Source organism: Urocitellus parryii, chromosome 5, assembly GCF_045843805.1.
Source record: "Urocitellus parryii isolate mUroPar1 chromosome 5, mUroPar1.hap1, whole genome shotgun sequence".
NCBI lineage: Eukaryota > Metazoa > Chordata > Mammalia > Rodentia > Sciuridae > Urocitellus > Urocitellus parryii.
Window position 1 is genome coordinate 156,561,282 of NC_135535.1, and position 24,558 is coordinate 156,585,839.

A 24,558-nucleotide genomic window follows, 5' to 3' on the forward strand; every position below is an offset into this window, starting at 1 on the left:
AACCCAGGGGTACTTTACCAGTGAGCTACATCCCCAGCCCTTTTTATTTATTTAGCACTGGGATTTAACTCAGGGGAGTTTTACCACTGAGTCACTTCCCCAGCCTTTTTATTTTTTATTTTGAGACAGGGTATCACTAAGTTGCTTAGGGCCTTGCTAAGTTTCTGAGTCTGGCTTTGAACTTGCAATTTTCCTTCCTCAGCCTTCACAGCCACTGCAAATATAGGCGAGGACCATGGCACCTGTCAAAATTCTTTTTTGAAATATATTCTTCCTGGGGCTGGGGATGTGGCTCAAGCGGTAGCGCGCTCGCCTAGTGTGCGTGCGGCCGGGGTTCGATCCTCAGCACCACATACAAACGAAGATGTTGTGTCCGCCGAGAACTAAGAAAAAATAAATAAATATTAAAATTCTCTCTCTCTCTCTCTCTCTGTCCCACTCTCTCTCTCACTCTCTCTAAAGAAAAAAAAATGAAATATATTCTTGCTAAATTTCTTAGGGCCTCACTCAATTGCTGATACTGTCCTTGAACTTGTCCTCTTGCCTCAGCCTCCCAAGTTGCTGGGAATACAGGTGCGAACCACCTGGCCCAACTCTTTATTTTTAGCTTGAAGACAGGGTCTCACTGAGTTGCCCAGGCTCTCCTGGAACTTCAGATTCTCCTGCCTTAGCCTTCTGAGTAGCTGGGTTTAGAGGCAGGGCACTGCATCCAGCCCTAAAACTATTTTTAGAAATGAAATTAACTGCTAGGCACTTAATCACATACCTATAATTTTAGCTACTTGGGAGACTAAGGTAGGAGGATTACAAATTTAAATCCAAGACCAACCAGGGCAATTTAGCAAGACCGGGTTTCAAAATAAAAATAAATACATAAAAAGGGTTGGTGATGGGCTGGGGTTGTGGCTCAGTAACAGAGCACTTGCCTAGCATGTGAGAGCCCTGGGTTCAATACTCAGCACCACATATAAATAAAATAAATGTCCATTAACAACTAAAAAAAAAAAAAAAACAAAAAAAAACAAGGGTTGGTGATATAGCATAGTAGTAGAGTACCCCTGGGGTTCAAATCCTAGTACAAAAACAAAAACCTACAATTTTTTTTTTTGGTTTGGGCTTGTATATTTAAAAATACACAGCACCCCAAATACTATATCAATAGTTCACAGTTACATTCCAGGAATTCCACTTCATACTTTGCAAGCCTTATAGGGTATACTGTAACCCACAGTATGCATCTCTGTAGAGCATGAAATCTAATGTGAATATGTAATCTATGATTACATATGATTACAAATCTGAAAACAAACCAACACACACCAGCATGGGGAGAAGGTTAAAGGAATAAAACATTTCTGTTTGGACACTGAAAGGCTGGTACACGGTAGAACACCAGGAGATACTGGTATTCATCTCGTTTTGCTTTCAATTTAGACAACAAAAGAAGATTGATTCCTTCTTTCCAGGTTTTATATAATCTCTCAATAAATTCAAAGGTCTGCTTTTCTCTACACATGACAGGTACATAATGTGAAGATATAGAATTCATTACTAGGGCTGGGGATATAACTGAGTTGGTAGAGTGCTTGCCTCACATGCACAAAGTCCTGGGTTCAATCCCCTGCACCACACACACATTCAAAAAGAGTTGCAATATTTTTTCCAGTACTGGGAATTGAACTCAAGGGTCCTCTACCATGAAGCTACATACTCACCTCATTATTTTTTTGTTTTGATACTGAGGATTGAACCAAGGGGTATTCAACCACTGAGCCACACTCCCAGTCCTATTTTGTATTTTATTTAGAGACAGGGTCTCACTGAGTTGCTAAGTGCCTTACTAAATTGCTGAGGCTTGCTTTGAACTCAAGATCCTCCTGCCTCAGCCTCCCGAGCCACTGGGATTATAGATGCACACCATCGTAAACGGCTGAGGAGAATTTCATTTTAAAAAATCTAATGGGAGGGCTGGGGATGTGGCTCAAGCGGTAGTGCGCTTGCCTGGCATGCGCGGGGCGCTGGGTTCAATCCTCAGCACTACATAAAAATAAAATAAAGATGTTGTGTCCACCGAAAACTAAAAAATAAATATTAAAAAATTCTCTCTCAAAAAAAAAATCTAATGGGAAAAAAATCTAATTGGATTTCTCTCTCTCTCTCTCTCTCTCTCTTAAAAAAAAAAAAATCTAATGGGAAAAAAAAATCTAATTGGATCTGGGTGCAGTAGTGTACATTTGTCATTCCAGAATGAGGGAGGGGGGCTGGGGAGATAGCTCAGTTGGTATGCACAAGGCCCTGGGGTCAAGCCCCAGCACCACCAAAAAAAAAAAAAAAAAAAAAAAATGTTGAGGAGGAGGACTGTAAATTTAAGGCCAACCTCAGCAACTTTTTGAGGCATTAGCAATTCAGTGAGACTCTGTCTCTAAACAAAATAATAATAATAATAATAATAATAGATAATGGTTGAGGATATAGCTCAATAGTAAACTGAACCAGGAATCAATCCCCAGTTGAAAAAAAAAATCTAATTGGAAAATTATTGATTCTTATTTATCTTATAAAACATCTTTCTATATGGAACACTGCCAGGGTTGTAGTTCAGTGATAGAGTACACGCCTAGTATGTGTGAGGCCCTGGGTTTGAACCTCAGCACCATATATAAATAAAATAAAGGTACTAAATTTTTTTTCATAGTCGCAGACAGAGAGTATGGCTTTATTTTATTTGTTTATTTTCTTATGGTGCTAAGGATCAAACCCAGTGCCTCACACATACCAGGCAAGCACTCTGCCACTGAGCTACAGCGCCATACTTGAGATGGAGTATTACTTTATATTGTCCAAGCTGGTCTCAATTTCATGACTTGGGAAGCCCTGTCTGAGTCTCCAAATAACTTGGATTATAGGCATGTACCAATGTACCCAGCTAGTATTCTTTCATAAAATTTTTTTTAATTAGTCTCCAAATAACTTGGATTATAGGCGTGTACCAATGTACCCATCTAGTATTCTTTCATAATTTTTTTAATTAGATATTAAACCCAGGGTCACTTAACCACTAAGCCACATCTCCAGCCCTTTTTATTTTTTATTTTGAGACAGGGTCTCTCTAAGGTGATGAGGCTAGCTTTGAATTCGCCATTCTCCTGCCTCAGCCTCACAGCCACTGGTATTACATGTGTGCAACACCATACCTGGCTTTAATAAATTTTTTCTCTTTTTTTTTTAGAGAGAGAGAGAACTTTTTAACATTTATTTTTCATTTACGGGGGACACAACATCTTTGTTGGTATGTGGTGCTGAGGATCGAACCCGGGCCGCACGCATGCCAGGTGAGTGCGCTACTGCTTGAGCCACATCTCCAGCCCTAATAAATTTTTTCTGAGGGCAAAACAGTCTATAACATGAATAAACCAAAACTTATTTTGCCAATTCCCTATTCTGAAACATTCTGGATTGTTTAGAATTTTTTTAAATATATAAATAATGCTTTTTTTTTTAAATCAGACATGATGTACACACCTGTTATTTTAGTTACTCAGAAGGCTGAGGCAGGAGAAAATCAAATTGAAGGCTAACCCTGTATCAATATTTAAAATCAGGGACTGGGCCTCAGCAATTTGGCAAGGCCATAAGCAACTGAGTGAGACTTATCTCAAAATTAAAAAATAGGAACTAGGGTTGAGGCTCAGTGGCAGAGCACTTGCCTAGCATGTGTGAGGCACTGGGTTCAATCCTCAGTACCACATACAAATAATTACTAAAAAATATTTTTAAAATAGGAATAATAATAAAAGGGACAGGGCATGGTGGCACAGGCCTGTAATCCCAGCAATTTGAGGGCTGAGGATCTCAAGTTCAAGGCTAGCCTCAACAAATCACTGAGACCCTAAGCAACTTAGTAAGACCCTGTCTCAAAATAAAAAATAAAAATGGCTGAAAATGTGGCTCTCACCCATGGGTTCAATCCTCAGTACCAAAAAAAAAAAAAAAATAAGTAAAAAGGGTTGGGATATAGTTCAGTTCAGTTGGTCGAATGCTTGCTCACATGCACAGGCCCCTAACTTCAATCCCCAGCAGCACAAATACTAATAATAATAATAATAATAATAATAATAATAATTAATAAATTAAAAAGCCTGGGAATATAGTTCAATGGTAAAGCACCCCTAGATTCTCCAGTACCAAAAAAAAAAAATTATATATATATCAGGGTCTGGGGATGAGGATGTAGCTCAGTATCAGAGCTCAACTGGGTTCAATCCCTAGCACTGCAAATAATAACAATAACAGTGCTTTTCAAAAACCAATAATTTGATCATTTATTATAACAATCAAATTTTAATGCACTGTACATAATTGTAGATGTTATGATTTTCTACAATAGGCAGTTACAGCAGCATTACCATAAACACTTAAGTAATACTTATGATGTTTCCATGTCACTCACCAGGTGACAGAAATTTTTCAGTTCCATTATCATCTTTCTTTTTCATTTTTAAAACTAATACATAAAAATAAAAATTATACATATTGGGCTAAGTATGGTAGTATATGTCTGTTATTCCAGCATCTCAGGAGGCTGAGGCAAGAGAATCATAAATACAAAGCCAGCTTGGGCAATTTAGCCAGACCCTGTTTCAAAACAAAACAAAAAGGACAGAAAATGTAGTTCAGTGCCCTGGGTTCAATCCTTAGTACCACAAAAATAAAATGAAAAAAAAAAAAGTATAAAGCCAGCCTGGGCAGTTTAGGGAAACTGTCACAAAATTTTAAAAGAGCTGAGCACACGGTGACCCATGCCTGTAATCCCCAGTAACTCAAGAGATTGAGGCAAGAGGATCGTTCAAAACCAGCCTCAGCAAAAGGCAGGTACTTAGCAACTCAGTGAAATCCTATCTCTAAATAAAATACAAAATAGGGCTGGGGATGTGGCTCAGTGGCCTAGTGCTCAAGTTCATCCCTGGTATTCCCTGTACGCCCCACCCCTCAAAAAAAAGAAGAAGACTGAATTTTACATTTGTGAGGAATATCTAAAGTCTTGATATTTTCTTAAGAAATCAAGTTTATCTGAAACTAATTACAATAAATTCTACTTGTAATATTGGAAAAGTTCTAGAAATTCTAATATTTCTAGAAGGCTTGTTTCATTGTTTTCTCCCTATAGTCCTGGGGATTAAATCCGGGGCTTTACACATGCTAGGAAAGTGCTCTACCACTAAATTACATCCTCAGTCTTTTTTTTTTTTTTTTAATATTTCTTTATTTTTTAGTTATTGGCGGACACAACATCTTTGTTTGTATGTGGTGCTGAGGATCGAACCCGGGTCTCACGCATGCCAGGCGAGCGCACTACCGCTTGAGCCACATCCCCAGCCCCCATCCTCAGTCTTTTTTATTTTATTTTGAGACAGGGTCTCTCTAAACTGCCTTGAACTTGTGATCCTCCAGCCTCAGATCTTCTGAGTAGCTGGGATTACAGGTGTGCACCACTAGCCCCCCTAATCCTGGCCTATTTAAGTATTTAAAGGAGTTATTATTTCAGTTTTATATTTATTAAAAATTGTATCTCGGGGCTGTGGATGTGGCTCAAGAGGTAGCGCGCTCGCCTGGCATGCGTGCGGCCCGGGTTCGATCCTCAGCAGCACCACATACCAACAAAGATGTTGTGTCCGCCGAGAACTAAGAAAAAATGAATAAATGTTAAAAAAAATTCTCTCTCTCTCTCTGTCCCTTTCACTCTCTCTTTAAAAAAAAAAAAAATTGTATCTCCACTCATTGAATTAAAAAATCAGGCCGAGTTATTATGTGTATCTGTGAAGTATGTAACTCATTGATCCCAATAAAAACTGTACTTACTTCCATGATTCCAAGATTTTGGCTTGGAAAATATCAGTACCCTAAAATGATAAATACATATAACCACTATTACAAATGAACAGATTAAAATGAATAAGAGACATATATTTACCACCAAATTTGAATTCCCTTTTCTACCTCTTTCCATTATAATTTACAATGGGAAACCAGCAAGCAGATGGATATTTTTTTTATTTCACTTTCATTTTTATAATCTATTAACTTACCTAAATGCTTGTAATGGTGATTGTGAGCTTGTAATAAAACTTTTACTCGATCCAAAGGAGCAACCGTTGTTTTGGCGCAGCATCCGGCAATCCCTAAAAATTGTTTAAAAGGTCAGAAATAAATTGCATATCATTTCTTTCTACAGGGAAATCCTTATTTGTCCAACCAGCAAACCCACTGATCTTTAATTTGGTCTCCATGGATAGAATTGCCCAGTAGCAGGGATATGCAGATGATTTGCCCCCATTTCCTGTAATTTAATAATTGAGAATGTCAGACTTAAAAATAAGTTTGGGGGGCTGGGGATATGGCTCAAGCGGTAGTGCGCTCGCCTGGCATGTGTGCAGCCCGGGTTCGATCCTCAGCACCACATACAAAGATGTTGTGTCCGCCAATAACTAAAAAATAAATAGTAAAAACTTAAAAAAAAAAATAAGTTTGGGGAGTATAAATCACTCCCCAGTACCTGGTGAACCCTGGAATTTTGCTAAAATGTATCTATGGAGACTAGCACTTAAAGGTATTTACCCAACTGCAACGTTCTGTTTCTAATAAGCATCTCTTCTTCTTGGATGAATTTTACATTAAAACAACCAACTTTTTTTTTTGTTATTTTTTTTAGTTGTCAATGGACCTTTATTTTATTTATGTATGTATTTGTTTATAAATGGTGCTGAGGATCAAACCCAGGGCCTCACACATGCCAGGCAAGTGCTCTACCACTGAGCAACAACCCCAGTCCCAAAACAACCAACTTTTACCCATAAAAGCAGTCATTCATTTATACATTCAGCAACTTTGTATTTAGTTTCTACTTTGTGCCACTGGCCATATGTGTGGATGAAAACAGAGTAAAGTGCTTACATGGACTTTAACATTGATCAGAATGCTACTGACCTATCAGCATGGAATGCTTCAAAAGTGATCACATAAAGACTTTTCTACAATACTTTCCAGTATCGTAGAAGCACTCAATAAGATGAGTTGTTACTATTATAAAAGGTGAGCAAAAAAGCCTTTGGTTTGAGTACATTAAATTCTTCACCATCAAATATATATTTCAGGGGCTGGGGTTGTGGCTCAGAGGTAGAGCACTTGCCTAGCACGTGCAAGGCCCTGGTTTCAATCCTCAGCACCACATATAAATAAATAAATAGAATAAAGATAATGTGTTGAACTACAACTAAAAAATAAATATTTAAAAAATCTGTATTTCAGAAGGGTCAAGAGGACAAGAATTTTGTGGATCTCCTTCACTGATGCATCACCAAAGACCAATGCAGGGTCTAGCCCATAAAATCATAAAGTCCATACCCACTGTACTTGACAGCTCAGCGTGTAACTAATATTAAAGCCCACCCTTTGAGATATCCAAAAATTAAATGTATATTTGTACTGTAATATAAAAGTTTATATTTATAAAAGTTTTATTTTTTTTCTTATTTGAACTAATAGAAATAGCAGGCTATCCAAAATTGAGGATAAATTAAAAGTCATTTGCATCTGGTTTTATTTGCTTTCATATTATTTTATGATACATTATTATCTTCTCAGTCATGTATGGATTAACCACCAAATGAAATTATTTAGAATGTATTCAATAAGTAGTTTAATAGTATCTTAATTTCCTACTGCTTCAAAGCTTAATTAATCAACAACCCAATAGTCCATTTCAGTTAGGTCAAGTAGCTTTCATCTTTATTTTGCAGTGCAAGAGATCAAATCTAGGAACTTGTACAAGCTAAGAAGCACTCTACCACTGTGCTATATCATATTTCCAGCACCACCACCCATTTATCTATCTATTTATTTATTTATTTTTCAGTACTGAAAATTGAACCCAGGGGTACTCTACCACTGACCTCTTTTTATTTCATTTTGAGACAAAGTCCCCCCCAAAATGGCCAAAGCTGGCCTTGAACTTGATATCCTCCTGCTTCAACCTCCAGAGCAGCTAAGAATACAGGAGCACCACTGCGCCCAGCTGCTGCTTTTATCTTTCTTTTAAGAGAAAGCAACTAGACTAGAGGTAGCTCAGTGGTAGAAGCACTAAAAAAAAAAAAAAAAAAAAGAAAGAAAGAAAGAAAGAAAAGAAAAGGAAGATTGAACAAAAGAGATTTGCCCAAAGCACTGCTAACCATAATAGTTAACAAATACTCAGTATTTACTTTGTACTAGGCACTAGCCTAAGAAATTTAATTGTGGGCCTTTGCCAAGGCTTTTACTATTCCAGTTTAATCATTAGAACAATTATTTAAGGTAAGTAGACTTATATTATCTTTTGAGGATGGGAAAACTAAGGTACAAGAGGTTAAATAACTTGCCCAGCAGTATTCCTTCCTATCACCTGGATGTGAAACTCCTATACAACCTTCAAAGTCATGCCTTCCAAAAATTTGAACCAGCACTTAACAAAAGAAACACAGATGGGCAATAAAATGAAAAGATGCTCAGCATCATTTTCTTCAAGAAAATAAGAATTAAAATCACAATTAGATAACACTAAACACTTGTAAAAATGAAAAACATACATAGACACCCTAACAATACCAACAAGTACTGACAAGGCAGTGGGGATAAAAAAATAAAACAGATGCTTTGGGAAATAACTTAGCAGGGGTTTTTTGTTTTGTTTTGTTTTGTTTTTGGTACTGGGGATTGAACTCATGAACACTGAACTACATCCCCAGCCCCTTACGTGGGGGGGGGGGTGTTTTTTTCCTGAGATAGGGTCTCTTTAAGCTGCCACAATTGGCCTTGAACTTGTCATTCTCATGTCTTAGCCTCCCAAGTAACTGGGATTATTTATTATTTATTTATTTACTTTTTGGTACTGGGAGTTAAAACAGGGGTACTTTACCACTGAGCTACATCCCCACTCCTTTTCATTTTTGAGGCAGGGTCTCATTAAGTTGCTTAGGGCCTTGATAATTGCTGAGGCTGGCCTCAGACTCGCAATCATCCTGTCTCAGCCTCAGGAACTGCTGTGATTACAAGTGTACATCACAGTGTTCAGAATTGGCAATTTCTTATTAAATTAAGTACAGCCAGAGGATGTAGCTTATTGGTAGAGCACTTGCCGAGTTCAATCCCCAGCACTGCAAAAATTATAAATTAAAAAAAATAAAGTTAAGGGCTGGTTCTCAAGGTTCATAAATCTTCTGGAGCCCTTTCCTCCACTGCACCAGCCAAAAAACACAGAGGTCTCTAGCTGGAGCCAGCCTGGCCTAGGAGCAGCTGCCTTAAACTCCTGGTCCTGAGTAGCTGAGACGTGCCACCACTCCTGGCTTCCTTTTTTTTTTTTTAATTCCAACCTGAGAGAAGATGATTGTAATTTTTCATACTATCAAAGAGTAAAAGGATGTAAACATGTTTATTGTCATCTTTTTATAAATTGTGAAATGTATATTTTAAAAAGTTAAACATGATACTCTTTTCTTTTTTTAAAGTAACTGTGAAAGATGTCTTTTTTTTTAAATTTTATTTCTTTAATTATTTTAGTTGTTAATGGGCCTTTATTTTTTATTTGTATGTGGTGCTGAGAATCAAACTCAGTGCCTCATACATTCAAGGCAAGCACTCTACCACTGAGCCACAACCCCAGCCTATATGATACTCTTAAAGCCAAGGAGTCAGGGCTGGGAATATAGCTCAGTTAGTAGAATCCTTGTCTCGCATGCACAATCCCCAGCACCAAAAAAAAAAAAAAAGAGTAAGGAGTCCCTTCCTAGAAATTTGCCCAAGGATAAAGAAACCAAAGGGGGCTGGGGATGTGGCTCAAGCGGTAGCGCACTCGCCTGGCATGCATGCGGCCCGGGTTCGATCCTCAGCACTACATACAAACAAAGATGTTGTGTCTGCCGAAAACTAAAAAATAAATATTAAAATTCTCTCTCTCTCTCTCTCTCTCTCTCTTAAAAAAAAAAAAAAAAGAAAGAAACCAAAGGATTTCATCCAGGAGATGAAACTCACATAAAAGACTACTTTTCATAGTCTCTTAAGTCAGATAGTGGAAAACCAGGAAGAAATCAAATTTTCATCAACAGATGTGGCACAGTGGCACACATGTCTAGTTCCAGCTACTTGGGAGGCTCAGGTGGGAGGATCACTTGAACCCAGGAATTTTTGAGACCTGACTGGGCTATGTAAGAAAAAAACATTTCAAAAAAGAAAGGAAGAAAAAAGAAAGAAAGAAACTTTGGTATATCCATACAACAAAATATTATGAGTAAAAAGTTATTAGTAACAATATTAGTAAAAATATTATTAGTAAAAAATATTGTTAGTAAAAAGGAACAGCAGCGGGGCTGGGGCTGGGGCTGTAGCTCAGTGGCAGAGCATTTGCCTACCATGTGTGAGGCACTGGGTTTTGTCCTTAGTACCACATAAAAATAAACAAATAAAATAAAGGCATTCTATCCATTTACATTTATAAAAAAAAAAAAAAAAAAAAAAAGGAACAGCAGCATGGTGGTATCAGAGAGGCTGAGGCAAGACGACTGCAAGTTCAAGGCCAGTCTGGGAAACTTACCAAGACCCTACCTTAAAATAAAAAATAAAAAGGGCCAGAGATATAGTCAGTGGTAGATATGGTTTCCCCGGGTTCAATACTCAGTACTGCAAAAACAAAAACATAAATAAAAATAAAAATATTTAATGTTTTAAAATTCCAAATGGCTGGGGACTGGGGATATTGCTTAGTAGTAAAGTACCCAGGGTTTGATCCCCATTATAGATAGATATGAGGAAAACAAGGGCTAGAAGTATAACTCAGTGGTAGAGTTCTTGCCTAGCAAGTGAGGCCCTGGATTTGATCCACAGCAGTGAGAGAGAAGGAAAAAAAAAGGAACAAACTTCTGATACATACAACATGGGTAAATTTTCAAAACATTTTGCTAAGCGAAGAAAGCCAGATATTCCATTTAGGTGGTACTGAAGATTGAAGCAGGGCTTCATGAATGCTAAGCAATGGTCTACCTTCAAGTTATATCCCTAGTCCCCAATTTTTTTTTTTTTTTTTTTTTTTGAGACAGGCTCTCCCTTAATTGCCCAGGCTGGCCTTAGAGTTTCAATCCTTTTGCTTCAGAAAATAGATCTGTGCTTGTCAGGAGCTGAGGATGACAGGAGGAGAATGACACAAGGGAAGTGGAACTATTTTGGGGTGATGAAACTATTCTATATCTTGACTATGGTGGACTTCATACATTTTTGGTAAGATGAATTTAACTATGTACCTCAAAAGAGTGAATTTTACTGTATATAAAGTATACTTCAGTAAGCCTACTTTTTAAAAAAGTCAAAAATCCTATGGAATAAGACATGGTGGCACACGCCTATAATCACAGAAATTCAGGAGGCTGAGGCAGAAAGATCACAAGTTCAAGGCCAACCTAGGAAACTGTTTCAAAATAAAAAATAAGGGCTGGGGATGTGGCTCAAGCGGTAGCGCACGCACTCGCCTGGCATGTGTGCGGCCCTGGTTCGATCCTCAGCACCACATACAAAGATGTTGTGTCTGCCGAAAACTAAAAAATAAATATTAAAAAAAAAAATTCTCTCTCTCTCTCTCTCTCTCTCTCTCTCTCTCTCTCTCTCTCTCCCTCCCTCTCTCAAAAAAAAATTAAATTAAATTAAAAATAAAATGACTAGGGATGTAACACAGTGGTTCAGTACCCTGGGTTCAAAAAATAAAATAAAATACTATAGAAACTTCTAAAAACCATCTGGCTTAATCAAGATTCCTTTGTAGTATTTCCTATATTTGCTATTTCCAATCTTTCCTCTTTCATTAAATTTTTTCTGTAGTAAAGTATAAGATACAAACATAAAAGTACAAAAATCATAAGCATGCCACCTAACAAATTAGTGCAAAGTGAATGCAATCATGTTAAGATCAAGAAATAGGATACTTGGGCTGGGGTTATAGCTTAGTGGCAGAGTGCTTGCCTAGCACATGTGAGGCACTGGGTTCGGTCTTCAGCAACAAATAAAAAAATAAATAAAATAAAAAATAACACATACACACAAAAAAAAGAAAAGAAATAGGATACTTATACTAAGCCCCCAAAAGTCTTTTTCCAATGCTCCCCAAAATACTATCTGTCCCTCCTCAGAAATAATCAACTACTCTTCTGATTTTAACAACATAGATATAATTTTGATCATATTTGACCTTTATACAAACAAAATGACACAGTATATGCATAGTCCACTGTCTGGTTTCGGCTGTTCAATATTATGTTTGTGAGATTCTTCCATATTGTTAAGTGTGGCAATAATTCATTAATTTTCAGTGATGCATAGTATCTCATTTATTAGTATACCATATTTTAGTTACACGTCCTAACTTTGACAGAAATTGGGGTTGCTTCTAGGTTTTGGCTATTATGAATATGGCAACTACAAAAAAAATACAGTCTATATATTGGTATATGCTTAGGAACCATTAGATATATAGCATGCAAATATTCAGCTTCATAAATAACTGCTTAACCAGTGCTTCGGAGTGGTTTTACCAATCTATAGTACTACCAGCAATACATGAGTCCTGCTTGCTATTCTAATCTACATCTCCCAAGAATTTAGTTCAACACCCAGTCCACATTGTAAAATACAACATGTTCAAAACAACTTCTGATCTCTTTCCAAAAACCACCACAAAAATTGCTCCAATGATAGCCTTCAGTCAATGACAGCTACCTCCTTGCAGTTGCTCAGGCCAAAACAAATCATCTTTGACTTTCCCTCACCTCACCTCTAATGAGTCAGAAAATCCTATTTGTTGTATGTATGTGTGTGTGTGTATGTATGTGTGTATATATATATATATATATATATATATATATATACACATCCATAATCTCACAACTTCTCACCAACTTCACAGCTACTATGCTGATCCAAGCCACTATCATCTATCATCGAAATTACTATAATATACTGTAATAACTCCCAAACTGGTCTCTTTGCTTCTATATGTGCATCTTACAGTTTTTCTCAACAGAGCAGCCAGGTCATAGCCTGACACTTTTGTGTTCAATATCTGTAATGTTGCCAGGTGCAGTGATCCACATCTGAGGTAGTGACCTGGGAGGCTGAGGTAAGAGGATGGCAATTCAAAGCCAGCCTCAGCAACTTAGGGATCCCCTATCTAAAAATAAAACAAAAAAGGTTGGGGGTGTGGCTCAGTGCACAACAGCCCTGGGTTCAAGCACCAGCACACATAGATACACACAAAAATCTGTAATATTTCCCCATTTCACTCTGAGTAAAAATCAGAATCTTCATGATTTGGAAGATCCCTTCATTTTCTTCTCCCTGCTCTCTTTACCTAACTTCCTTCCCTAATCAACACCACTTGTCTTCAGCCAAAAGTCTTGCAGCAGACCAGACCTTCTGGCTTTAAAGTCTTTGCCTTCTCTGCCAGGCATTGTTGCACACATTTGTAATCCCAGTGACTCAGGAGACTGAGGCAGAAGGATACAAGTTCAAGGCCAGCCTCAGCAATTTAGCAAGCTTCTGTCTCAAAATAAGAAAATTAAAAGGGTGGGGATGTAGCTCAGTGGTAAAGCACTCCTGGGTTCAATATCTAGTACATCTAGTACCAAAAAAAAAAAAAAAAGTTCCCTCAAGTTTCAAGCTCTCAGTGAGACACCACAGCCATCATCTTTATTTTATTTTATTTTTTTAAAGAGAGAGTGAGAGAGAGAGGGGGACAGAGAAAGAGAGAGAATTTTAATATTTATTTATTTTTTCTTAGTTCTCAGCGGACACAACATGTTTGTTTGTATGTGTTGCTGAGGATCGAACCTGGGCCGGACGCATGCCAGGCGAGCACGCTACCGCTTGAGCCACATCCCCAGCCCAGCCATCATCTTTAATACTGTCCACTCCACTGCCTTCCCTCTCTTCTTTCTACTTCTTCCCATTGCATTCATCACCTTCTAACATACTATATTTTCATTCTGTTTATTCTTCACCTTACAACTCCATAACCAACATAAACTCCAGGAAGGTATAGATATTTCTTTTGTTCCTTTTTTTAAATATTTATTTTTTAGTTGTAGTTGGACACAATACCTTTATTTATTTTTATGTAATGCTGAGGATGAAACCCAGGGCCTCACACGTGCTAGGGGAGCGCTCTACCTCTGAGTCACAACCCCAGCCCCTTTCTTGTGTTCTTTGATGTATACTAAAGCAAAAAGTAGGCACAGGGGCTGGGGATGTGGCTCAAGCGGTAGCGCGCTCGCCTGGCATGCGTGCGTCCCGGGTTCGATCCTCAGCACCACATACCAACAAAGATGTTGTGTCCGCCGAAAACTAAAAAAAATAAATAATAAAAATTCTCTCTCTCTCTCTCTCTCTCTCTCTCTCTCTCTAAAAAAAAAAAATCTTTAAAAAAAAAAAAAGTAGGCACATATCTGGCACTCAAATATTCCCAGTACGAATAAATGAATGCCCTTTTTATCAGGAGGACAAACTAATTGTTGTTACTGCTGCAAAATACAGATAATATATTTCAACAAGTCTTCATAATGTGGAATTTTAAAATTCTCTGTCAAATAACTAAGTGATGATAACCCAGACAAGCAATTACACCATGAGGGAAGAGATTAAAACACTTCTTTATGACAAGGCAGAAGAAATTTCTTTGAGACAATGTGAATGTTCTGGTCTCGTGGTCAGATCAATAGTAGGGCTTGTCAAGTAGTTTTGACACAGTTTGCTAATTTTACACAATTTCTCAGTCATCTTTAAAAAGCTGACCTCCAATATTTATTTTCCTTTAAGCAAACAGCAAAACCTAATTGCACACTCAGTTACCCAGTCTTTACAAAAGAAAGGAGTGCCCAGTTTGTTTCGTGTAAGGGATCTGCCTCTTTTCCTGGCTACCCAACTCTGGATAATATCAGCTTGACTTAGTCCTTCCAGGTCTCCAGCCTCTTCCCAAGAGCCCAAGGTCCCACTCCCTTGAACCTGGCTGGCACAAGTCAAGGATTATTAGAATGAGATTACAGGCAGGTATGGGTAAACATCCTGCAGGGTACGGAAGCAGAGTAGGGAATATCGTAGAGGCCGCTAGCACCCGATCTGCCAGCGATTTTAGCCGGAGGAAAGCAACCAGAAGACTTGGGGCGGACACTCACCTCCGGCCAAGAAGGAGCGCAGCCAGTAGAAGTCACGACGGGCCGTAGGCCCTCCGGCCCCTGCCGCCTGCGGCATGGCGGGAGGGGTTTCGGCCGCTGCCAGGGCCGCCGCTGCAGCCATCAGGACCACAGTCACCGCGGGGACGTGGGTTGCCAACTTACAAACCACGGAACAGAACCATGGCAGGTGCCTGCAGTGACAGGTGGCCGACCGCCGAGCTGGCGGGGCCGAATGATTCCAGGTACGGCGCCCGCTGATGGCGTAACCCAGGGGCGGAGCCTGGGTCACGCCCCAAAGGGTCTGGAGTGGGGCGGGGCCTGAGGGAGACGGAGATCTCCGGGCTGGTCTCCCCAGCGAGCCTTGCCCCACCTCTCTACTCCCCTATTTTTTTTTTCTAATTTTGGGGTATTGGGGATTGAACTCAGGGGCACTCAATTACTGAGCCACATCCCCAGCCCTGTTTGTATTTTATTAGAGACAGGCCTCACTGAGTTGCTTAGCACCTCGCTTTTGCTTTAAACTCACAATCTTCCTGCCTCAGACTCTGGAGCTCCTGGGATTAAAGGCCTGCGCCACTGTGCCTGGCTTCTACTACCCCATTTGCAGTGTTTGTTTTTATACTGGGGATTGAATCCAGGGTCGCTTAACCATTGAACCACATCCCCAGCCTTTTATATTTTTAATTTTGAGACAGTGTCTCACTAAGTTGCCTTGGGTCTTACCAAATTGCTAAAACTGGGTTCAAACATGTGATTATCCTATCTCAGTCTCTCATGTTACTGGAATTACAGGCATCTGCCAGGCCTGCTTTGCTTTTCGGGGCAGAAGATGGAAAGGGTGGCTATTCAGGGTCCTGTCAAAATCCACTACCTGCCCAGACTCCGCACATACCTGTAATTTCAGTGGCTTGGGAGGCTGAGACAGGAGGATCACAAGTTGAAAGCCAACCTCAGCAAAAGCCAAGTGCTGGGCTGGGGATGTGGCTCAAGCGGTAGCGCGCTCGCCTGGCATGCGTGTGGCCCCTGTTCGATCCTCAGCACCACATACAAACAAAGATGTTGTGTCCACGGAGAACTAAAATAAAAATTAAAAAATAAAAAATAAAAAAAATAAAAAAAAATTAAAAAAAAAAAAGCCAAGTGCTAAACAACTCAGTGAGACCCTGTCTCTAAATAAAATTCAAGGGCTGGGGATGTGGCTCAAGCGGTAGCGCGCTCCCCTGGTATGCGCGCAGGCCCCGGTTGGATCCTCAGCACCACATACCAACAGAGATGTTGTGTCCACCGAGAACTAAAAAAAAATAAATATTAAAAATTCTCGGGCTGGGGATGTGGCTCAAGTGGTAGCGCGCTCGCCTGGGGTGTGTGCGGCCGGGTTCGATCCTCAGCACCACATACAAAGATGTTGTGTCTGCTGAAAACTAAAAAATAAATAAAATTAAAAAAAAAAAAATTCTCTCTCTCTCTCTCTCTCTCTCTCTCTCTCTCCTCTCTCACCCTCTCTTTAAAATAAATAAATAAATAAATAAAATTCAAAACAGGGCTGGGGATGTGGCTCATGGGCCAAGTACCCCTGCGTTACCTCCAGTTACCTCCCCCCCCAAAAAAAAAAAAAAAACACTACCTCAAAATGCTTTCCCATTCTTTGGCCTATATTGAGTTGTAACCACCCATTGAGATGCTTTCTAACCTCCCTAAAATGCACCCTTTCCAGAATCAATCTTCAGCTTTTCATTCTCTCCAAGTATATCTTCGCTTACTATTCCAACTCTGCTTTCTCAGAGCTCCTCATTGAATTTCAGTCGCTGCCCTCCCTAAGCCCCACTAAGATTCCAAAGCACCCATGCCACATTTTCGCAGGCATCAAGGGACAGGGACACACACACACACACACACACACACACACACACACACACACTCATACACACATCCTGAAGTAGCTCTAGAGCTAAACAGGTTATTCTTTCTTTGGGACCTTAGTCATTAAAACAAGCTAGTTTGTAACAGTCATCCACTTCATACTTTGAATATAGCCCTTGATGCTCTGTCACTGTGACTTATTTTTTTTAATTTTTTAAATTAATTATACATGACAGTAGAATGCACCTTGCTAACCATATATAATGGAGTATAAGTTCTCATTCTTCTGATTATACATGATGTAGAACCCCACTCTTCATGTAGTCATATATGTATATAGGGTAATAATGTCTGATTCATTCTACGATCCTTCCTATCCCCAGTCCCCCTCCCCTTCCTCACTCCCCTCTACCTAATCTGAAGTAACTCTTCCCTAGCCCTCCACCCCTTATTGTGAATTAGCATCTGATATCAGAGAAAACACTCAGCCTTTGGTTTGGGGGACTGGTTTATTTCACTTAGCATGATCTTTTCCAGCTCCATCCATTTATCAGCAAACACCAAAAAACAACCCACTCAATAAGTGGGCTAGGCTGGGTGGGGTGGCTCACACCTATAATCCCAGTGGCTCTGGAGGTTGAGACAGGAGGATCTCGAGTTCAAAGCCAGCCTCAGCAAAAGCGAGGCACTAAGAAACTCAGTAAGACCCTGTCTCTAATAAAATACAAAACAGGGCTAGGAATGTGCCTCAGTGATTGAGTGCCCCTGAGTTCAATGCCTGGTACACCCCTCCCCAAAAAAATTGGACTAAAGAACTGAACAGACACTCCAACAGAAGAAGAAATGCAATTGATCAACAAATATATGGAAAAAATGTTCAAAAGATTTTTCTAGGTCTGGGGTTGTACTCAGTGAAAGAGTACTTGCTTGGCATGTATGAGGCACTGGGTTCAATTCTCAGCACCATATACAAACAAGTAAAATAAAGGTCCATCAACAAGTAAATAATAATAATAATAATAATAATAATAATAATAAAAAGATTTTTCTAATCTTTAGCAAGTAGAGAAATGCAAATCATAACTACACTAAGATTTTATCTCACCCCTGTCAGAATGGCAATTATCAAGGGCTGGGGGTAGGGGAGGGGAAGGGGATTAGCAAGGATGGTGGAATGTGATGGACATTATTATCCAAAGTACATGTATGAAGACACGAATTGTGTGTCAACATACTTTACCTACAGAGATATGAAAAATTGTAGTATATATGTGTAATAAGAATTGTAATGCAAAAAAAAAGTACATGCATGAAGACATGAATTGGTGAGAACATGCTTTATATACAAAGATATGAAAAATTGTGCTCTATATGTATAATAAAAATTGTAATGCATTCCGCTGTTGTGTATTTGAAAAAAATAATATCAATTAAAAAATAAAAGGATATAGGATACCCGGCTGGTAGAATACTTAACTTGCATTCATGAGGCCCTGGGTTCCAACCCCAGCACCCCCCCCCAAAAAAAAAAAGAATAAAAGAACACAAACCACAGCCAGGTGTGGTGTGGTGGTATGCCTGTAAGCCCAGCAGCTCAGGAGGCTGAGGCAAGAGGATCACAAGTTCAAAGCCAGCCTCAACAAAGGTGAGCAACTCAGTGAGATCCTGTCTCTAAATAAAATACAAAATAGGGCTGGGGATGTGGCTCAGTGGTCAAGTGCCCCTGAGTTCAATACCCAGGATTGGGGGAAAAAAAAAAAAAAAGAACACAAACAACAATAAATGTTGGTGAGGATGTGGGATACACTCATACATTGCTGGTGGGAATGCAAATTGGTGCAACCACTATGGAAAGCAGTATGGAGATTCCTCGAAAAACTTGAAATGGAACCACCATTTGGCCCAGCTATCCCACTTCTCATTTTATACCCAAAGGATACTATAGTGATGCAGCCACAGCAATGTTTATAGCAGTTCAACTCACAATAGCTAAACTATGGAACCAACCTAGGTGCCCTTCAACAGATTAATGGATTAAAAAAATGTTAGATACACACACATACACACACACACACACATACATGGGAATATTACTTAGCTTTAAAGAAGATTGTGACTTCCACAGGAGAAAAAAAAAAAAGATTGTACTTAATGCATTTATTTATTTTTATTTATTTATTTTGCTAGGGATTGAACCCAGGGCCTTGTACTGAAAGGGTAAAGTTTCTAAGCTGCAAAGCCTGAGTTAAAATGTAAAGGACTAGGTATTGTAAAGTTTCTGAACTGCACATAGAACCTGAAATTCCTGAGGCAGTTAAGACAATGCCCAGTACTGACCATTTAGTTGTTAAATAACCTGGACCCTGTGCAGTTTGGCACGTAGGCATTCAGGGCCCAAACCAATCAGTTTGAATGTACCCCCCCTTCTTAGGACTGACCTATCACTCCCGCCCGACCTGTTCCCGACAATGAATGTACTAATCATGTTTGGGAATTGTTGTTTGATTTTCCCAGGGTGTATGGTGATTTGTTAAAGGAGACTGTGATGTATGTAAAGTCCCTGCCCTCCCTAAAAAAGTGTACTTAAGCACTGTTCAACCCCTGTTCGGGGCTCTTGGCCGCTCTCCCATCTTGAGTGAGCCTGGAGCCCCAGCGCGCTGGATTGGATCCTCAATAAACCCCTTTTGCTGTTGCATGAGCCGGTCTCTTGGTGGTCTCTTCCTCCGATGTTCACTGGACCCTTACAGTACATGTGAGGCAAGCACTCTCTACCAACTGAGCTATATCCCCAGCCCCCTCAACTTATTTTTGAAAGGATTTGTTTCTTTCTTTTCCTCTCTCCTTCCTTCTCCCTAATCTTTTCCCCTTTCTGATCTCTGAGGAAATAGGATTATCTTTCCTCTCAATCCTAGGCAGAGTTACCTGTCCTTGAGCCAAGGAAAAGTAATTGAAACTTTGGGGATGGCACCAGAAGATCTCAGAAATAACTTATCTCCCAAATTAACAACTCCAGTCAGAACATGTGAAATGTAGCCTTTGAATCACCCATCTAAAAGCCCTCTGCTCCCCTTGATGGGCAGAATCACAGTCTCTGGGATGGAAGTCCCTGTGTGACTCCTTTGGTAGCAAAGCAATAAAACAACTTTATAATTTTTCTCAAAAACCATTTTATCATTATTGGTTTGGCAGTGGGGACAAGGACTCCCCAGGGAGTGGCACAAACTTGTAATCCCAGCAACGTTGAAGCCTGAGACAGAAGGACCACAAGTTTAAGACCAGCCCCAGCAACACAGGGAGACCTCTCAGTAACTTGGTGAGACTCTGTCTCAAAATTTGAAAAACATTTAAAAGAGTTGAGATGTAGCTCAGTGGTAAAGTGCCTCTGGGTTCAATCCCGAGTATTAAAATAAATAAATATTTTAAAAATAATAAAAATCAAGGACTGGGTTTGTGGCTCAGTGGTAAAGTGCTTGCCACGAATGTGTAAGACACTGGGTTCAATTCTTAGCACCACATATTAAAAAATAAAATAAAGTCCATTGACAACTAAAAAATTTTTTTAAATAATAATAATAATAATCAAAAGCCCCCTTAGGGTAAAGTTGATTTAAAATACCAATTTTCTAGAAATTTGATCTTCTATATATTTTTTTTTTTTCATATTTTATTTTTTAGTTATCCGCAGACACAACATCTTTGTTTGTATGTGGTGCTGAGGATCGAACCTGGGCCGCACGCATGCCAAGCGAGCAGGCTACCACTTGAGCCACATCCCCAGCCCTGATCTTCTATATTTAAATGAAGGTATGCATGCCAGGCACAGTGTCATATGCCTGTAATCCCAGCTTCTCAGGAGGCTGAGGCAGGAGGATCACAAGTTCACAGCCATCTAAGTAATTTAACAAGGCCCTAAGCAATTTAGGAGCTCTGTCTCTAAATAAAATATGAAAAGAGCTGGGACCTAGATGTCCATCAATAGATACATGAATAAAGAAATCATAGTATATATACACAATGGAATATTACAGAGCATTAAAAGAGAATAAAATTATGGCATTTGCAAATAAATGGATGGATTTGGAGAATATAATGGTAAGCAAAGTATGCCAATCCCGAAAGGCCAAATGTTTTCTCTGATTAGTGGATGTTGGGGATATCTGATTAGTGGATAATGGTGGGGGGGGGGTGCGTGGGAAGAATGGAGGAATTTTGGACTGGGCAAAGGGGAGGGTGGGGAGAGGAGGGCAAATGTGGGAGGAAAGATGGTGGAATGAGAAGGACATCATTACCCTACGTACACATAAGATTGCAGGAATGGTGCAACTCTATGTTATGTACAACCAAAGAATGAAAATGCTTTGCTCTATTTTTTTTTAATATTTTTTTGAGAGAGAGAGAGAGAGAGAGAGAATTTTAATATTTATTTTTTTAGTTTTTGGCAGACACAACATCATTGTTTGTATGTGGTGCTGAGGATCGAACCCGGGCCGCACGCATGCCAGGCGAGCGCGCTACCACTTGAGCCACATCCCCAGCCCCATGCTTTGCTCTATTTTTTAAAAAATATTTATCTTTTAGTTGTAGTTGGACACAATACCTTCGCTCCATTTATTCACTTTTATGTGGTGCTGAGGATTGAACCCAGGGCCTTGAATTTGCTAGGCAAGCGCTCTACAGCTGAGCTACAACCCCAGCCCCTGCTTTGCTCTATTTGTGTACAATGAATTGTCATGTATAACTAAGTACAACAAATTTTTAAAAAATGGAAAATAAAAAAAGGGGCTGGGAATGTGGCTCAGTGGTTAAACTTCCATAGGTTCAATTCCCTCCAGTACAAAAAAAAAAAAAAAAAGATATAAAATCTACATAGGATCTTGATTTAACATTCAATCTGCCATCTTAAATGTTAACCACCATCTTATGAGATATTTTCACTTTCCTGTACTTCCTCTTACCCCAACTCCCCCCACTCCCCTTACTGACCTACCCCAGGATACCCTAACCCTAAGCCATCCCAGAAGAACCAACCTCTTTGCTCTGGAAAGCCCTGATACCATCACCATAAGCCAATCCCAGCTATTCCTCACCCATATAGCTCTGAAGCAAGCACCCCGCAGCCTATCCCATAGCGCCACAACCACAACTGCAAACTCCTACCCCACAAAAGCTCCACACCTGAAAGTCTCAGGGCCCCTCTCTCTCTTCTCTATAGAGAGATGGCCTTTATCTGTCAGCTTTGACAGACTTTCCTGTGGATCTCTGCCTGGTTTCCCTGCCTGATCTCCATCCTGTCCCTCATTTCTCTTGCTTTCTCACTTTCCTTTCAATCTATCAATAGATGAATGAATAAAGAAAACGTGGGGCTGGGGATGTGGCTCAAGCGGTAGAGCGCTCGCCTGGCATGCGTGCGGCCCGGGTTCGATCCTCAGCACCACATACCAACAAAGATGTTGTGTCCGCCGAGAACTAAAAGATAAATATTAAAAAATTCTCACTCTCTCCTAAAAGAAAGAAAGAAAATGTGGTATAAAATTTTAAAAATAAAATTATGGCATTTGCAGGAAAATGGATGGAACTAGAGACCATCATGTTAAGCGAAATAAGTCAAACTCAGAAGATCAAAGATCTTGCATTTCCTCACATATATGAAAGCTAGAGAGGAAAAAGAAAGAGGGTGGATATCTTAAAAATCAAAGAAATTATCATTATCAGTGCAGAAAAAGGACCACAGGATGAGAAGTGAGGAGGGAGGAGGAATGATTATCTGCAAAACTGAATTTTATATCGAACTGGGTTTGATCCTTAGCACCACATAAAAATAAACAAACAGAGGTATTGTGTTCATCTACAACTAAAAAATAAATAAATAAATAAAAATTTTTTAAATGGGGCTGGGGGTGTGGCTCAGTGTTCACCTGGCACAGGCTAGGCCCTGAGTTGGATCCTCAGCACCACATAAAAATAAATAAATAATTAAGGGCTGGGGATGTGGCTCAAGCGGTAGCGCGCTCGCCTGGCATGCGTGCGGCCCGGGTTCGATTCTCAGCACCACATACCAACAAAGATGTTGTGTCCGCCAAGAACTAAAAAATAAATATTAAAAATTCTCTCCTCTCTCACTCTCTCCTCTCTCACTCTCTCCTCTCTCACTCTCTCTTTAAAAAATAATTAATTAATTAATTAATTAATTAATTAAAAATATTTAAAAAAAAAAGAAAAAAAAAAGGAAAGTGTGGCTGAGGTTGTGGCTCAATGGTAGAGCACTTGCCTAGCATGTGTGAGGCACTGGGTTTAATTCTCAGCACCGCATATACATAAGTAAATAAAATAAAGGTCCATCAACAATTAAAAATTATAAAAATTATATATTTTTTTAAAAAGGAAAGTGGATATAATATGACTGACATAACAGTAATCCACTTTATGCTTTGAATATAAGCCTTGCAGCTCTGCAACTGTAATTTATTTATTTATTTATTTAGTAGTTGTATATGGACAGAATGCCTTTATTTTATTTATTTTTATGCGGTGCTAAGGATTGAAACAAGTGCTTCACACATGCTAGGCAAGTGCTCTGCCACTGAGCTAACAGCCCCAGCCCCCATAATTTTTAAAAAATTAATTATTTATGTATTTATTTATTTTTGGTACTAGGGATTGAACACAGGGGGCACTCAACCACTGAGCCATATCCCCAGCACTAGTTTGTATTTCATTTAGAGAAAGGATCTCACTGAGTTGCTTAGCGCCTGGCCATTACTTTTGATCCTCCTGTCTCATCCTCCTGAGCTGCTGGGATTACAGGCATGCGCCACTGCGCCCAGATAATTTAAAAAATTAATTTTATGTTATTTTATGTTGCCCAATCTGGTCTCCAAATCCTGAGCTCAAGTGATCCTCCTACCTCAAACTATCAGTAGCTGGAACTATGGTGTGGGCCCCATGCCTAACTGGGCATCTCCATTTGTATATATAACTGGCATCAATTTTTCATATTCAAAATTGAATTCCAGATCTTCTCTCCCAAACATACTATTCCTACAGCCTTCCTACTTATCAATAAATAGCAACTCTATTCTCAAGTCTGCAAACCTGAATTTCCTAATTAGTCTCCCTGCTTTCTGTTGCCCTCTGCTGTCTATTCTTAGCATAGCATTCAAAACAATCCTTTAAAACATAAAATATGCGAGCTCCTATCCCAAATCCATGGTGAAACCTCAAATCCTTAAAAAAAACGACTCCCTTCAGTCACCCCAGCTTCTTTGTTGTTCCTCATAAACACAAAGCAGTCAGCCCACAGGAATTTTGTACATGCTTCTCCTTCTGCCTAGACAGATTTCCCCCTAGAAGTTTCATGTAACTTTCTCTTTCCTTGCTGTTTTAAGACTTTACACAAATGTCACCTTCTCATGAAAGCCTTTCCTAAATGTGATATTTAAAATTATCACTCATTTCATTCTCA

General features: G+C 39.4%; 1 protein-coding gene across 2 annotated transcripts in view; it reads right to left on the reverse strand.

The window, feature by feature from the left end:
• The window catches only part of Slc25a16 (solute carrier family 25 member 16), a 43,810-nt gene extending 28,361 nt beyond the window's left edge, over nt 1–15,449 (reverse strand). For both annotated transcript variants that reach the window (XM_026394648.2, XM_026394649.2), the window contains exons 1-2: nt 15,237–15,449; nt 6,087–6,179 (exon numbers count right to left, since the gene is read on the reverse strand). In XM_026394648.2, coding sequence (XP_026250433.1) covers nt 6,087–6,179; nt 15,237–15,357 — 214 coding nt within the window. In that variant the 5' untranslated portion in view covers nt 15,358–15,449. The remainder of the gene's footprint in view (nt 1–6,086; nt 6,180–15,236) is intronic.
• Between the last annotated feature and the right edge of the window lie 9,109 nt (nt 15,450–24,558).